At 40.4% G+C, this 15,439-nt stretch overlaps 1 protein-coding gene across 3 annotated transcripts in view; it reads right to left on the reverse strand.

Annotated features, from left to right (window-relative positions):
• Positions 1–15,439, reverse strand: part of ITGBL1 (integrin subunit beta like 1) — a 201,624-nt gene that overhangs the window by 95,990 nt on the left and 90,195 nt on the right. For 2 of the 3 annotated variants that reach the window (XM_044913134.1, XM_021695982.2), the window contains 3 exons: positions 13,036–13,158; positions 9,675–9,815; positions 7,339–7,479 (listed from right to left, as the gene is read on the reverse strand). In XM_044913134.1, coding sequence (XP_044769069.1) covers positions 7,339–7,479; positions 9,675–9,815; positions 13,036–13,158 — 405 coding nt within the window. The remainder of the gene's footprint in view (positions 1–7,338; positions 7,480–9,674; positions 9,816–13,035; positions 13,159–15,439) is intronic. The other variant, XM_021695983.2, reaches the window with a different exon arrangement.

A 15,439-nucleotide genomic window follows, 5' to 3' on the forward strand; every position in this document is an offset into this window, starting at 1 on the left:
GATAAGATCTGGTCCCACCAATAACAAAAGAAGTCAGAGGAGGGGCGCCTGGGTGGCTCAGTTGGTTAAGCGACTGCCTTCGGCTCAGGTCATGATCCTGGAGTCCCGGGATCGAGTCCCGCATGGGGCTCCCTGCTCGGCGGGGAGTCTGCTTCTCCCTCTGACCCTCCTCCCTCTCGTTCTCTCTGTCTCCCATTCTCTCTCTCAGATAAATAAATAAAAAATCTTTAAAAAAAAAAAAAGAAGTCAGAGGAATTGTGGATGCCTTGACACATTTTGGGGAAAAAAAATGTAGCTGCTCTAGAGCTAGAAGAAATCTCTGAAAGTCTCTCGCCATTATGCTCCAGATTCACTCTCTGTTTTCTATCGTACTGGTTTCCTCACTCGGTTTTTAATCTCTATGCTTTCCTCCCTAAAGTTATGCCTTTTTTCTATCTCTTCACTATTTCTGTGCTCTGATACAGTCACTAGGGGGAAAAGCAGCCTATGTGGTCCTACACCTCTATTTCCTGTGTGTTTAGTGCAGCATCATGAACATTCTCAAGAATCAGTCCTATAAGTTTGTGCATCACCTCTAGGCATTGCCAGCTCCAAGCACGGCTGGGAAGAACACATACAATGTGTCCCTCACTTTTGCCACATTGTGTGATGAGCCCTAACCTCCTGTGCCTTCTGCCTCAGCCTCAGCCTTCACCCCATCAAAGTCCCCTCGATAACCCCACTGTAGTCCATTGCTTAGGCACTGGAATAAATTAATGAGACCGTGTCACTGCTGTGATTGGCTGCAGAATGAAAGGTTTTGCCTCTAAACAGGAAAGTGTCACAGTGGGAGAATGTTATTTAGGTCAGGATGGCCACCGATCCTCCTCAAATCACCTGCTTAGGAGTCTCTTCTACACTCTGCCCTCTGAAGTCAACATCCATTGAACAAGTTTGGTCTGAGGAAAGAAGGGTTATTAAAATATGAATGACCTAAGTCAACCATCTATAATGAATGAAATTGCTGAGAGTCAGTGAATGCATGGCAACCACTTTAAATGGTGATAGCAGGGATATATATTGTTTCTTAAGGGTTTTATTGTTTTGGGAAAGTAGAAATATCTAAATCAAATGTCCCAGTGAGGATCACAGAGAAGCAAATGTGAAAGTAATAAAGAAAGTTTAAATAATTCTAGTCTAATAGGATTAGGTTAAAACATAAACATAACTTTTAACTTTAAATTTTACTTTTACTTTCATGGTAACGAAGATTATAGCCTCGTGTTCAAGTATATTTCAGAACATTATGGATCTCACTTTAAATGAAACTGTACCTTTTCTATAAAATCCTTTATGATATTTCATCAGTGGAGTTAGGAAATCACTTAAAATGCATGGTATTGATATCAGATTGTGAAGCTGGCATTGAGCCTTTCAGGGAAGATAGGAAATCATAAAATGCAATTGCAATTTCTCTCCTGGAGTTACTAGTTTCTCAATTTCAGTATAAAAGTTATGCCAAAGAGGGAGAAAAGGGATCATTTTATAGGGATAAAATGAAGAAGATGAAAATGCTTGGTGTTGATACATAAAAAAGAGTTTAGAAATGGTAAGATCTGTTTAGCATGAAAATCTTTTCAACTGCCATAATATACTATAGCAAGTCTTTTCCAAACAAACACTGAAAGATGCATAAAAGAAGAAATTAGGAGATCTGTGTCCTTAGTCTAAATACTAAGTCCACCTTTCTGGCCCTCATCTCATTTATCTTTAAAATGACAGAATTAGAAGAAGTGAATTTTACCACACTGAAATTTCATACTTCCATGCTAGTTTGTCAGATAGATAGATAGATAGATAGATAGATAGATAGATAGATAGATATGGCCTCCAGGTGTTAATTTCATTGCTTCTAACAAGTATTCCTTTAAACTCTGTAGGCAGAGGATCAACAAATACAGAATGCTGTTGTTTATCCCTGATAGGAAACATGTGAAGAATGCACATTAGAGAATAGCTTTCAGAAGACCTATGACCTGCATTTAACACACACACACACACACACACACACACACAGCAATGAAAGAACAACATGGGGCCCACATAGTGGGATCGCAGCCCAATCTGTACCACATGGGCAGGCAGTTGGCAACATGGCTAGACACCCTGTGGCACCATGGCCATGGCCATGCTGGGCATGCAGGAGCTTTAAAGGCTCTCAGGCCATTACAGGAGAGGGTGATGACACCAAAACTTATTTTTTCTTTGTAATCATTGTGCTCTTTGGAGCGAAGTCATCTCAGAAATATCAATCCAGGACGAATGTAGTTGCTCCATTCCAGACAAACATTCTTCTGCTGTAGAAGATATTCTTTCTTTTAAACTGATCAAAACTTCTCTTGAACTGGAATCTGACTTTTACAATTAGCTTCTTATGAAGTAAGATGAGGACCATTAATAGGAAAAGTTTGGGGGAACAAATTAGATCTAACTAGTACTTGTTATTTAAAAAAAAAACCCATTTGATATATTTATTTGATTTTTCTTTCAAGACAATGCAAACTGAATGTATTTAATCATGTCCTTCGGTTTCTTTCCATAATGCTTTGGTAACCCGCCATGATAAATTCCCCCACACAATATGGTCCTATCAAATGATTCCATTTTCCAAATTAGTGGAACACTAAGCCAGGACTAACTTTCTATTTTCACCATTTTGATAGGCAGACCAAGTTGAAAAATAAAGTTTAAGGTCACACTGTGGCATATTTTAGCAGTTACGGGTTTTGGGGAAATAGACCAGAGTATAAATAGCCATCAGGAATAAAAGTTATTTCAGGACCAGGAAGTAAACTCAGTGGAGCAGCTCATAGAACAGCAGTAACAAACAGAGCCGCTGGTACACTTCAGGAGGGTTGGTCATGCCCTGGTCATTGTAGTTACGCTCAAATTTTGTTAATAGCGATGTCTCTGAGGTGTTGTGTATGTACGTGTATCTGAGTGTGCACATGAATTATATATGTGTATATGTGAGTTGTCACACACACACACACACACACACTAAGTGGATGATGAACAACAAATAGGAATGAAAGAAGAAATAAATAAAACTGATTTATTTGGGAACAGGGAGCAGGTTTTAAAATACTTGTGTCTTTTGTATCCACAATGTTAATAGGCACAAATATTTATATTTAGCGCATTATTGAATAGATGAATGGACTCAGTGGGAATGAATGAAAACAATGAGAATGTCAATTAAAAGAGCAACTTCAACCAACTCACCAGGAGATTTCCCTGGGACTCAAATAAGAAAAACACCCTGAGGATGGCAAGAATGGGAGCGAAATATAAAGCTGCACTTCATCTGAGCCTTCTTACATCCCAGCCTTGCATAAACCACTAGAGAACATTGACATAGTTGGGTCACTCCCGTCTCCTAACACAGAGGCACTAACATCCTCAGCAGTCAGCTGCGTGGCATCCTTCCCGTGGTGCAACTCCGACAGACAAGTAAGACAATTGTGAAGACTAATAAATCACTTAACAGAATGTCTAGAATTCGACAGGTTTCCTGAGAATGAAGAAATCCCAGAGATGGGTGGCCTGCCCCAGATCATAACGACATTCAGAGAAGCTTTGTTTTATAAGAATTGTGAGCATCCGGAGGACAGTTCTTCCTTACCAAAATAAAGTAAAATTGAAGAAGTTTGTTTGCATCACTTGGAGATCAAATCACATGAGTACTTAGGTTCTGTATGTGTTTCCAGGCGACACTTAATGGCTGTGTGAACTCTGTCAAGTTACTTAAGTTTTCTGAACCTGTGTTTCCTCTCCTGTTAAAATGCAGATAATAATGTCTCCCCCTCTGAGTGAGGGTGAACATAAAATGGAATGAGGGTGTGAAATGGGCTAAAAGAGTGGGGTCTTGTCTTGTTGTCTGAACCACAGCCTCTTGCTCCATCCCTTCTTCCCACTGCCAGGGGTCCGCCCCCACAGTGCGGAGACCACAAGTAAAGGGTTAAGCGTTCTTCTCTAAACTCCTCCCACGATAAACCTGACCTACCACAGCCATAACCACCCAACAGCTTCCCTTTCCCTGAAATCTCCTAGAATAGGGAGGAATGGAAAATGTGAGAAAGAGGAAACTAGGGGCAGAAGGAAGAAGAGAAGGAAGAGATGAAGTGGAGAATTTCAGCTTCCAAGGAGGCCTCCTGTGGACCTTTACCTGCCCAACCTAGAGTGGTAACTCTGAGTCCAAATGACACGCAGTAGGAATTGTGAGCTTATAATAAAAGGATTGAAGTGTTAACTGAAGTTCATTGCCCGTCTTCACCCCATGAGCCCTCTCCCTCACCGTGAGACAGAACAGCACATGTGACCCTGAGTGGTCACTGTTATGTAGCTATTCTGAATGTTTCAACCCCACTCCAAAATCAAGATCACAGGTTTATCAAGGAAGAACACACCCTACGTAAAACAAACAAACAAAAACCAAAACAATAACAAAAACCAAAACCAAAAACAGTATATCAGAAAGTCACAAACTTATAATTTTTTTTATATAGCCTGATTATCTCCTTCATTTTCCCATTTAAAATTGTATGAATTCAGGGCGCCTGGGTGGCTCAGTTGGTTGAGCGACTGCCTTCGGCTCAGGTCATGATCCTGGAGTCCCAGGATCGAGTCCCGCATCGGGCTCCCTGCTTGGCGGGGAGTCTCCTTCTCCCTCTGACCCTCCCCCCTCTCATGCTCTCTCTATCTCATTCTCTCTCTAAAATAAATAAATAAAATCTTTAAAAAAAAATTGTATGAATTCATGTTTTATCTCACAATCTTAAAATGGAATTCTTAAATGACATTTCCTGAACCCTGGTATAGTTTTAATTACCTATTCTCGGGCTCTAACTTCTCACGTTCAGCCCCGACCCTTCAGACTCACATATTCAACAGGCTGAAAAAAAAAAAAAAACCCAACTTTGGATTGCCATTGGTCCTTTAGGCTCAATATCTAGAAATGAATTTGCCAACTTCCTTCTATATTCCCTGTTTCGGTAAATGGCACCCAGACAACCAGACTGGAAACCTGTGAGTGTAGCACTTCGCTGCCTAAAACCATCATTAGCTCCCCATTACCTTTGGAATAGAGTCTGGTTCTGCAGCAAGGGAAAAAGACCTCTAGTTCTGTTTCTCGCCAGCTTTACCTTTTGTCACTCATGCACTCTGGTGATAACTAAACTGATTCTAGTCCCCTGCACAGATCACACACTTCTATGCTCTTTGCCTAGGACGTGCCTCTTACCTCTTTTTACCTGCGGGCCTATCTTTTAGGTAAGAAGCCCACGCCCAACATTCTCTACACCCTTTACTTATTCAGTTTGTTTGCTGCTCTGAGTCCCAGTGGCATGTAAATTCCATCAGAGGAGGGATGTGATCTGTTGTGTTCGTTGCTATGCCCGCGGCATCAACGGCCGGATGAGCAACAAATCCATGATTCTGCAAATCTCCCATACCACAGTTTAATAAAATTTCATGTTTATGTGGCAGTTTGGTCATTGTTGTTTTGTTTTGGTTTGGGGGTTTGTTTTGTTTTGTTTTGTTTGTTTTGCTTGTTTGGCTAAACAGTACATTTCTTGAGGGTAGAATCTATGAATTTTTGTATTCTTAGATCCTAATGTCTTACGTAGACCCTAATATCTTATGTAGTGCCTCTAGCATAGTTGGCTCCTGATAAAGGTTTGTCCTAGTACACAAACATTTTTTCAGTAAAGAAAGAACCTTTATATTTCTTTGGATTCATAGACCTCGTTAACATTGTGATCCTGTGATCCTGTGAGGCCTTGAGCAGTTAATGGAACTTTCCTGGGCCTCACTACCCCCGTTTGTAAAATGAGAAGAAACAGATTCCCCACCTCGTAGACTTTTACAAAAAAAATAAATGCCACAATCTGGAAAGTGCTTAGCACGGTGTCTGGCACAGAGAGCCACCCGAATTAGCGGCTGTCTCATTTCCATTGTGTCAATATGGCAATAATAACCCTCATATATAATGAATAACAGAAAAGTCTGGAAAGGGCATCCCCTCAAGAGAAGGGTGTTCACGGAATGTTCAGGAAGTTCTCCCGAGCATGAGGAATAGTCAGGAGAGGGAAGCTCTTCTGCAGTGGGAAGTTTTAGCAGCAGGCTCCTCTCCGTGGGGCCAGAGAAGCTTCCACAGCTGCACAATCGTGATTAAACAGGGCAGCTCTTTATCTCCCTTTGCTGGCAAACCTTCAGGAGACAGTGGAGTTTCCTATCTACTTACACACCCATCCAGCAGTTCAGCTTAAAAAGATGTATATGCAGATGTCTCTGTCTCCTGGGTGGTCAAATATAACCGGACTAAAAATCCGTAACTCCAGCTTTTGCTCAATGACACTTTTTCAGATAACCACCTTCTGACCACCTTCTTTTTCCCTTTCCACCCTGAGAGGTTCTGGCAGGGGGTGGTTTTCCTTTGCACTTAAAACTGCAAGCTCCCTAAAGCCGAAGATTGATCATGTTTGTCCCCTTCACTGCTGGAACTGAAAGCCAGGATGCTGTCCAGACCCTGGTAAATGGTATCTGCTCTATAAATGTTTATGGAACAAAATTTTTGAATCCACTTACTGATATTGAATCCTACACTAGTCTGCAGAATAATCTTAGGATATAAATTATGCCAAGGAATTAAGGCATGAAAATATCCAGGAGAACTGTGTTATGTGAAGTTGTGTAATACATGAGCATAGCTGTTCTCATGGTCCCCATCCTGGACGCCATCATTGGTCTCCTGGTTCTGTATGTTCAGAGCTGAGCAACAGATATCTGGAGGAGGTAGTTCTCCTTGGTGAGGAGTTAGACTAGTTTTAAGAAAGTGAGGCCCTTTCATCTCTGGTCTTTGCCAACGTGTAAATTCTCTGAAGGTTTTCCAAGGTATTCACAGGAGCGCTGTGACTATCAAATGCTTTCCAATGCACAGATTCAGTTCATGCATTCATTCATTCATCATTCATGCATTTATTTTGAGAGAGTGTGTGAGCGGGGTGGGGGGCGCTGAGGGAGAGGGAAAAAGAGAATCGCAAGTAAGCTAAGTAAGCTCCACACCCAGCACAGAGCCTGACACGGGGCTCGAGCTCATGACCCTGAGATCATGACCTGAGCTGAAACCAAGAGATGGATGCTTAACCGACTGAGCCACCCAGGGGCCGCACAGATTTGGATCTTTTACGGTTTCTGTGAGAATCAGAATGAAGCTTGAAAATAAGAAACGAATATATATATATTTTATTTTATTTTTTATTTTTTTACTTAAAAACAGGAATGAGGAAAGCAATGTACCTGAACAGAAGTCATCGGAGTATCTGTCATAGACAGCCCTACAGTCCCTCTCATCACACTCACAGGTGTCCCCGTGAATATCTCCCCAGTCTCCAGTTGGGTCAACATCGTGGCAAGAACACTCACCACACACACAAGTACCTAAGTGAGAAAAAAAAAATTGTATATGGTTTTAGTGAAGAAAAATCATGGAAGAAAGCATCTGACACATTGCTTTTTAAAATCTTTTGCTTATTGTGTATTTGGAAAATACATATATTGGAGAAAAAAAATTCTACCAAGGAAAAACACCATCTAAAGTGGACAGTAGAGATTTTTTAATAAACAAAAGTTAGTATCTGTGTCTATAATTGTGTGAGGTTGTGGGACGTGTCGTCAGCACGATTCTGGTTTCTCTCTAAAATAATATCAAAACAAGAACATGAGGTAGAATCCTTGCCCTCAAGAAACTTGCCGTCTATTTGACAAAAAGAAAGCTAACGAAAGACTGTAGGGTCATGCACCGAAATGTAAAAGGTGGTTATATCTGAATGTTTAAAATGTATTTTAAAATATCCATATCTGTATTTTAAAAAACAAATACACGTGGCTCTCCTAATAGTATAATTGTTGCAGGGGCAGGGGGTGGGGATGGGTATGTGCTAAAGTGGGTCCAGCGTGAAACTGAATGAGCCATTTGGGCAATGCAGGACGTGCTTCTGTCCCCGATGAGCTGTGTCTACCACAGAGGCTTTTTTGGCCTTGGAAATGGGCTAACAAGGAAGATGAGGTAGGTCTGTGCAGGGATTGGTGTCTCTCTCCTGGCCCAGAAGCAATGACGGGAAGGAGTGCTAGGGGAAACATGGCCGGTACCTTCCGGGGGGGGAAAAAAGGACTCATGGCCGTGCTTCCCCGACTCAGACTCGCCTTCAGGAACCCCTGAGTCTCACTGTTAACCAGCCTCGTTCAGGCATGGTGCTTTCCTTTCTGCCCTTGGTGGATCTCCAAATCGGACCCCTCACGGGAAAGGGGAGGCAGGAGGTGAGACTGCAGAGAGGGGGCGAGTCATGTGTGTTTCTGAAGGACCTCTGTCTCTCAGAGCCCACCTGCTGCAGAACCCGGCCCTGCTCCACAGCCCAACCATTTCCACTTCTCTCCTCACTCCTTGCAACACCTAGCTGCTTGCTTCCCACGGGAACACAGCACAAGCTGCATACCCTGACAGCATGATGGTGACCACTGACCCTACTGTATCAATAAAAAGAACTCAGGCAGCAACACATCCTTATACAGTAAAGGAAGACATAACATGAATGAGTATTATGATCTATAGTCAGACCGATTCTGCATAAATTAAAAAGAGGACTTTTCTTTATGATTTTTGCTCCAAGTTCAGGCCTTTTGCTTTCCTTTCCCTGCATACAGAAATGTGGCCCATTTTACTCTTCCATGTCAATGTTTTCTGCCAATTTTTCAAAAGATAGAATCGGTTGTGTGTTAAGGTTTTCCGTGGAAGCAGGATCTATTAAGAAGTACCATTCATTTATAGACATGAAAAAAAGAGTTTTCCAACTTTCTAGATTTTTATAATTTCCTAGAAGGAAAAATGGTCACTTATTTATATCATCAGGTCGGCAAGGAACAGTCTTGCATGGTCCTCTTTTACTTACAGTAGAGCTAATAAGGGAAAAAATGACAAGTATTTTCAAGGGTTTTTAAAAAGTGTTGAAAACTGATTTGATTTGATATCAACAGTTAATTCACGTTAAATTACATTTTAGCAATACTAATATATTCTTCAAGTTCACGTCAGAGGTCAGCATCAATTTTCTATGGCTACCTGACACGTAGTTTCTGTAACTCTTCAATATCATTTTTATTACTGCAGATAAAAGTGAAGCCACTCCAGATCAATTCTGAATGACAACCACGCCTTCGATTTACTCATAATGAAGACAAGAGAGTTTCTTGAATACTCTCTAGATAATTAGATGCTCATGCTGTAGATGGTTCTGTTAGTGAAGAGACATTTAGCAGAAGTATCTACAAGAATTGCCTTTTAGCTGTCCTGTGCTATTTCTGGATGGCCGCCAAAGAAATTACAGTCCCTACATTAACAACGGGTTCAGTGAAGCTTAAAGAACTATAGCAACTTTCTTATCCTTCTGCTTTTTTACTCAATAAAAAATGAGAGAGAAGACTGTTGGTATAGTATGGACTTACATCGAAGTCAAACACCATAAAAGACAACTTCCTCCCATATTGAAGGAAATCCAGAGAAAAGGAGTGTTAACAATTAAGAGCTTTGTTCCTTCCCCCCCGCCCCAACTCCGTAGTAACGTGAATGAATGACACACCTCTGTTACTGCAGATTTTGCCATCTGGAGATGTGCATCTTCGCTTGCTCTCCCAGGGGGTGATATCACACTGGAATTCACATTTATCTCCATGCCAACCAGACCCGCAATAACAGTTTCCACAGTAACACTTTCCATGGCCTTTACCCAAAATGAATTTTATAGAGTGAGGGGGAAAAAAAAGCAACTTTTAAAAGCAAAATTAACTTTCTATCTCTTCATGATCATTTTTGCCTTTTGAAATAAAATACACCTGCTCGACAGTCCCTGCTTAAAATAATCAAGTTACAGATTTGCATATACCTATGTAATTATACACGCAAAGCAAGCCAAAGTGTCTTCTAACTTGTCCTAGCCAGGTAGCTGATTAAAATGAAAGAAATTTAAAGAAATGACATGAAACACTGTGAAAGCCTGTCTACTACCTTCCGATCTCAAAGGTACGGCATCCCAGTCAAATGTATGTAAGCATTCCTTCGGAGGGTATTTCTGGAATTAGCCATCCAAGTATTTCATTTGAAATCAACCACTGAGAAGCCAGGGGTACATATTTACTTGGATGCATAGTATTAATGACTGAACCATTTCTTAAACCAGGGGAAATATTTCATCTTTCCATTCAAACGTGTCCCACAGGCTGCTGTGTTCTACCACGAGGAAAAGAGGTTTTCCGTTAAATCAGTGTTTAGTCTTCCTTTGGGCCAATAAACTATCATGGACCCTTGGCCTCCCGATCAAATCCCCCTCCTATTTGTCAAGGGGACAGAAATGATAGGGAGGGGCGCCCCATCATTTTGTGTTCCGAAGCCACCACACCCCTCTGGCTCCTGCCTCTTATGGAACCTTACCCTGCTCCTTTGTACCTACTTCCCAGCAACCCCTCATGAGCTGTAACATCCTGGCTTCCTGCACCCCTACTGAGCAATCCTTCTGGCTCCCAGAAGGTGGCAATTCTATGTGCCTCAAGTCACTTGCCACGTTTTTTCTCTAAATGAGCTGTAATTTGGATTTCCATGGAAAACCTCTTATTAACCTAACAGTCAATGATCGTTCTACAACAAGTTTTCATTTTAATTTGTTCACATAGGCAAATGTAAGGGCCATCTAATGATTTCACCAGTGATAAAATATAAAGGCTATACATTTTATTTATGAACTCAAAAACATCTCTCCTGTACCCACACAAAATACATCCTGGGACTGTCTCCTCAGGAACTTACACTGGAAAACAGCAAGACAACTGTGTACTAAAACCTTTTCTAGAAGTCAATTTTTTTTTAATTTTTTAAGACTTAATTAACTTTTTAAACCAGAATTTATTTCCTCTGAAATTTTAGGAAATTTATGTAAGGTGCTGCATACGTAAGCATTACCATGACATTAACAAATAATCCCAAATCTACATTCTTCATACCCAAATTCTTTGTATATTTATAAAACTCAAAATTGAATTAGGGTTTTACTAAAACATCACTGAGATACAGGTGAATAAGGAAAGAAGAATCATATCAAACTACATTTGTATGTAGATAGGAAAAATTAAGCAGATATCCTCACAACCCAAATGAAAATATTGTTAACAAGCCACATGTGGATAATTGAGATAAAATACAAGCTTGGGACAATACACATTGCACACAATAAATATCCACTCTTTGCTTTGTATAAACTGATGGAGCGAGAAAATCTCCTTTTAAAGTGTTCCACTGATGGGCTGTACAGTCACCTCTCAACAGATTGGTTTCATGCGAATGACATGTAGAAAGATCTACAATCCCAGCCAAAGTCACCCTCAGAGGAGTGCTGAAGTGTGTGGTCAGAGACTTTGCACCATGAAATTGCTTAAGCCTCAAACAAATGGAAATGGTTAGTGGCAAGGTTGGGAGTCAAACATTTCCTGTTGTGTTGCTTCAAGTTAAATGTTTACATTTACACATGCAAATAGACTTGGCTTTGGTGGTGTGCATCAGAACACACTGGCTCCAAGCATGTTCCCTACCTCTTTTTTGGTCCATCATAATTGAAAATGAAACATCAGGAGGATAAATACATAATATTTGTAGGTGGATTTACCTAACTCTTCTAACTATTTTGGATTGAGTCCATTAACAGAATTGTCTGAGCAGCATCTAGCTAGGTCATTGCCTTGAAAAACGTAACTTTTTGTATTTGTCTGTTTTATCTTGGTGGGTTGTACAGCAAGGAAACCAGAGGGAACCAAGCAGACCTAAAATAAGAGTATCTGGATGACTGCAAGAATTGAAGCTACAATTTGTTTTTGTAAACAGAGGGAGAGCTTGTCGTCCTAAGTTAGTGACACTTTCTCTCTGGCTCTCTGGCTCCTCCTGCCCCATTTGTCCCTGATCCTTCCAGGGAAAATTCTGCATGCAGAATAGGATTCCATGCATTGGAATCTTGTCGGAGATAAATGAAATAAATAATTGCTTATTAATGGAGAGATGAGGCCAGCAGTAACCAGGCTGAAGCGTTTACATTTATGTAAACTGAAGAGATTCTCGCTGCTCTCTCCTTTCCTCTCCTGTGCTAGCCATGGGTGCAAATATAAACTCTGGGAACACGCTTGCAGATAGGTAAGCAGAAGAGAAGGATACTCTGGGTGATGAGGAGGGGCTCTTCTCATGGAGCTCCAAACCCCAGGGCACTGATACAGCTCTCCATGGGTAGGGTCAAGGGCTCAGTCTTTGGTGTCCAACAGACAAGAGTCTAAATTCCAATACTATTGCTGGAATGACCCTGGGTGTACTACCCAACGAATGTGAAGAACTTATTATAGTCCTTGGCGCTAGGAAGTGTGGCACATGCAATAAATGCTTCAATAGAAAAATGGATTGAGTAATGGTGTTAGAAATACCCTAGAAAGACAAAAAAAGATCACGAAAAATGTTAATCTAAGTATGGGGTGGCAAGGGACAGATTCTAGGCTAGTGATCCTTTCGGCCTCCAGTGTCTCCAATGGGACATGAAACTATTTAAAGGCTTATGATTTAGAAAGGGAAAATAGAATGAAATTAACACATGCAATTGAGAGACTGACTGGGAGAAAAGAGACAACATAAAAGTGCTGCACGAAACAGGGAAGATGAAGTACCGGTAGGATCACTCTGGAACCACACAGTTGGTCGGTTGCTATAATGATCGGGCTCTCCCCTGGGAACAGTCTGATTTTGCATTTAAAAAGTACTAGTCTACCCTAAATGCCTTATATGAGGTGTTCTCCAAATAAACATAAATTCAGATTAAATGAGTAAACAGTGCAGGAATGTATAGAGTGACAAAAGTACAATAAAACAGGTGAAAAATCAAGGACTTTTACTAATTTCTACAAAGTTAGTATACCTACCTCCACATATTTCTTCTGTTTCATCGTCTATGCATTCTCTATCGTCACACTCACAAAATTTACCATAAACGAGGCCGTTTCCATCTGGATTATCACACTTACACCTGCCACAGTGACATGTACCTAAACCATTTAAACAAAGCAAAGAGTATTTAAGTGCATATAAATGATCATCGATGATTTTTAAACTCTTTCAGAGACAGAAAAAACTCAAATCAATTTAATATTCCAATTATGTAATTCTGTGGGTAGGATGAGATAGATAACAACATTCTTAATTGATGATTATAGTACAACAATTATATTTTATGGCACATAGCTATTATGATTGACCTCTAATAGTTTCATGAATGGAAATTTGACCTCCCCAAGTGCAGAGCTACTTTATACATGGCCATCCAATCAATGCACGAATGACTATCTTGCAATTACACCTGGGTCTGAAGTGAACTAAAGCAGAAAATTCTAAGCTTTGTAAGGGAAGTAGCCTTGCTTATCTTCCTCACCAGTATTTATTCAATGGCTTTGCACAATATTTGAGCATACTATTTATATAATAAATATTTGTGGAATTCATTATCAAATGCATAAATGAAAAACTTAGAATCTCCTAATAATTTCACCTCTACAGTGTTAAGCTGATCCACACATCCTTATGACAATGGGACCAGAGCAGGTTTTCTCAGGTATAGTGTCCCGGGACCTCACCAAAACCTCAAGGAGGCTCACAGTGAGTGACACAGAGGCACTGGAGTCATCTGGTATACCATACGCCATAGCCTCTGCCAACTTTGAGGATTTGACTACAACTCCTGAGAGTGATCTCACTGACAGTAAAACAGCACTCAAATGATATTGAGAAGTAGAATGTCCATTTAAGGAACCCTCTTCTTAATACTTATTTTTCCATTTTTAATCGATCATCATAGCAACCAATAAATATGAACTGAGACTTTACCACTCGCCAGATCACATCCTAGACTGTGGAAACATAATGGGAGATCAAGTCAGCCATAATCCTCCTCTCAGAGTTTGATATGAGAAAACCAAAGTGATAAAATAAATGGAGAAGTGCAAAGTGTTGCAGAAGAGCTTAGCAGGGGATTTAACTGAGACCTGGTAGTCAGACACAGAGTCCTTGGGGAAGTAGACCCTAAACGAGGTACTGAGAGCAAAGTAAAAATAATAGGTAAGAGAAGTGAGATGGTGGGGAGGCCCACTTCCCGCAAGAGACAACAGCAAAGGCTCTGTGGTAAAAGTGGAAATAAGAAGAAAAAGTCCAAGATGGCTAGAACATAGAAAATGATGTGGAAAGTGGCATGAAATGAATAAGGCATGTGGAGGTGCAGTTTACGGAAGTCTTACAGTTCATGTTAAAGACTTCCAGCTTTAATCCAAGAATAATGAGAAGCCATAGAAATACTTTCAGCCAGGGAGTCATGTGATCACGTATGCATTTTTACCAGATTACGCTAGTTGTCATATGCAGAATGAAGTGAAATGAAGTGCAGTGGATATGAGAATAGCTTATCACATTTGTCTACAGGGAAGAAGGGATAGAGGCTGACCAGGGCGATGGCAATGAGTTGGAAAGAAGTGAAGATGCTCAGGGGTGTTTTCAGGAGAAAGGACAGACGACTCAGAGACTGCGTATGAGTGGTGAAGGATCGGGAGGAACTGAAGAGGATATTGATGTTTGAACTGAGCTACTGGATATTGGCAAGTCTGTATGTGATGGGCCAGAAAGGGCATGGATTTAGGACTAAGGTGGATTTGTAGCCAAATCCGGGTTTTAATAACCAGTACTGTACATTTTTGAGGTCATTATGTTCATCTCTAATTCTTAAATTGCTTCTCTGAAAATAATATCTACCTCATAGAGCTGCTATGAGAGCCCAGTAGTAAATATATCACCCAGCCATCCTTCTGAAAACAGTTTGTTCAGTTACATCATAGGTTTTCAGAAAACTGCGGGTTCTTCATCTTCTCCCATAAAGATACTGAATATATGAGTCATGTTCTCAAACATTTCCCCTAGACTTTCTGTATATTGACAGACCCCACGACGTCCTGTCTTCATACCCTCTGCATGATTCTGGTACCCAGGTCATTCCCAATTAGCTATTATCTTGAAAAAGTTTTTTCTCTCACAGTCACATAGAAATGGTGATTTTGCAGAATTTGAGCTAATTATTTTTCCTCCTTGAGAATACTCATGAATTTTACATTTATTAAATTTCCTTTTCTTGTATGTGTGTTTTTTCCTGAAAACTATTTTAAATTATAAAAGCTCATTTCAAATCGAATGCTATAATTCATGGTACTGCCTCATCTCATTTTTTCTCTAATTATCACCCTTCTTTTTCATTTTCACATTTATTCATGCTGTCTTTTAACCATCCAC

This window comes from Neomonachus schauinslandi, chromosome 3 (assembly GCF_002201575.2).
Source record: "Neomonachus schauinslandi chromosome 3, ASM220157v2, whole genome shotgun sequence".
Taxonomy (NCBI): Eukaryota; Metazoa; Chordata; class Mammalia; order Carnivora; family Phocidae; genus Neomonachus; species Neomonachus schauinslandi.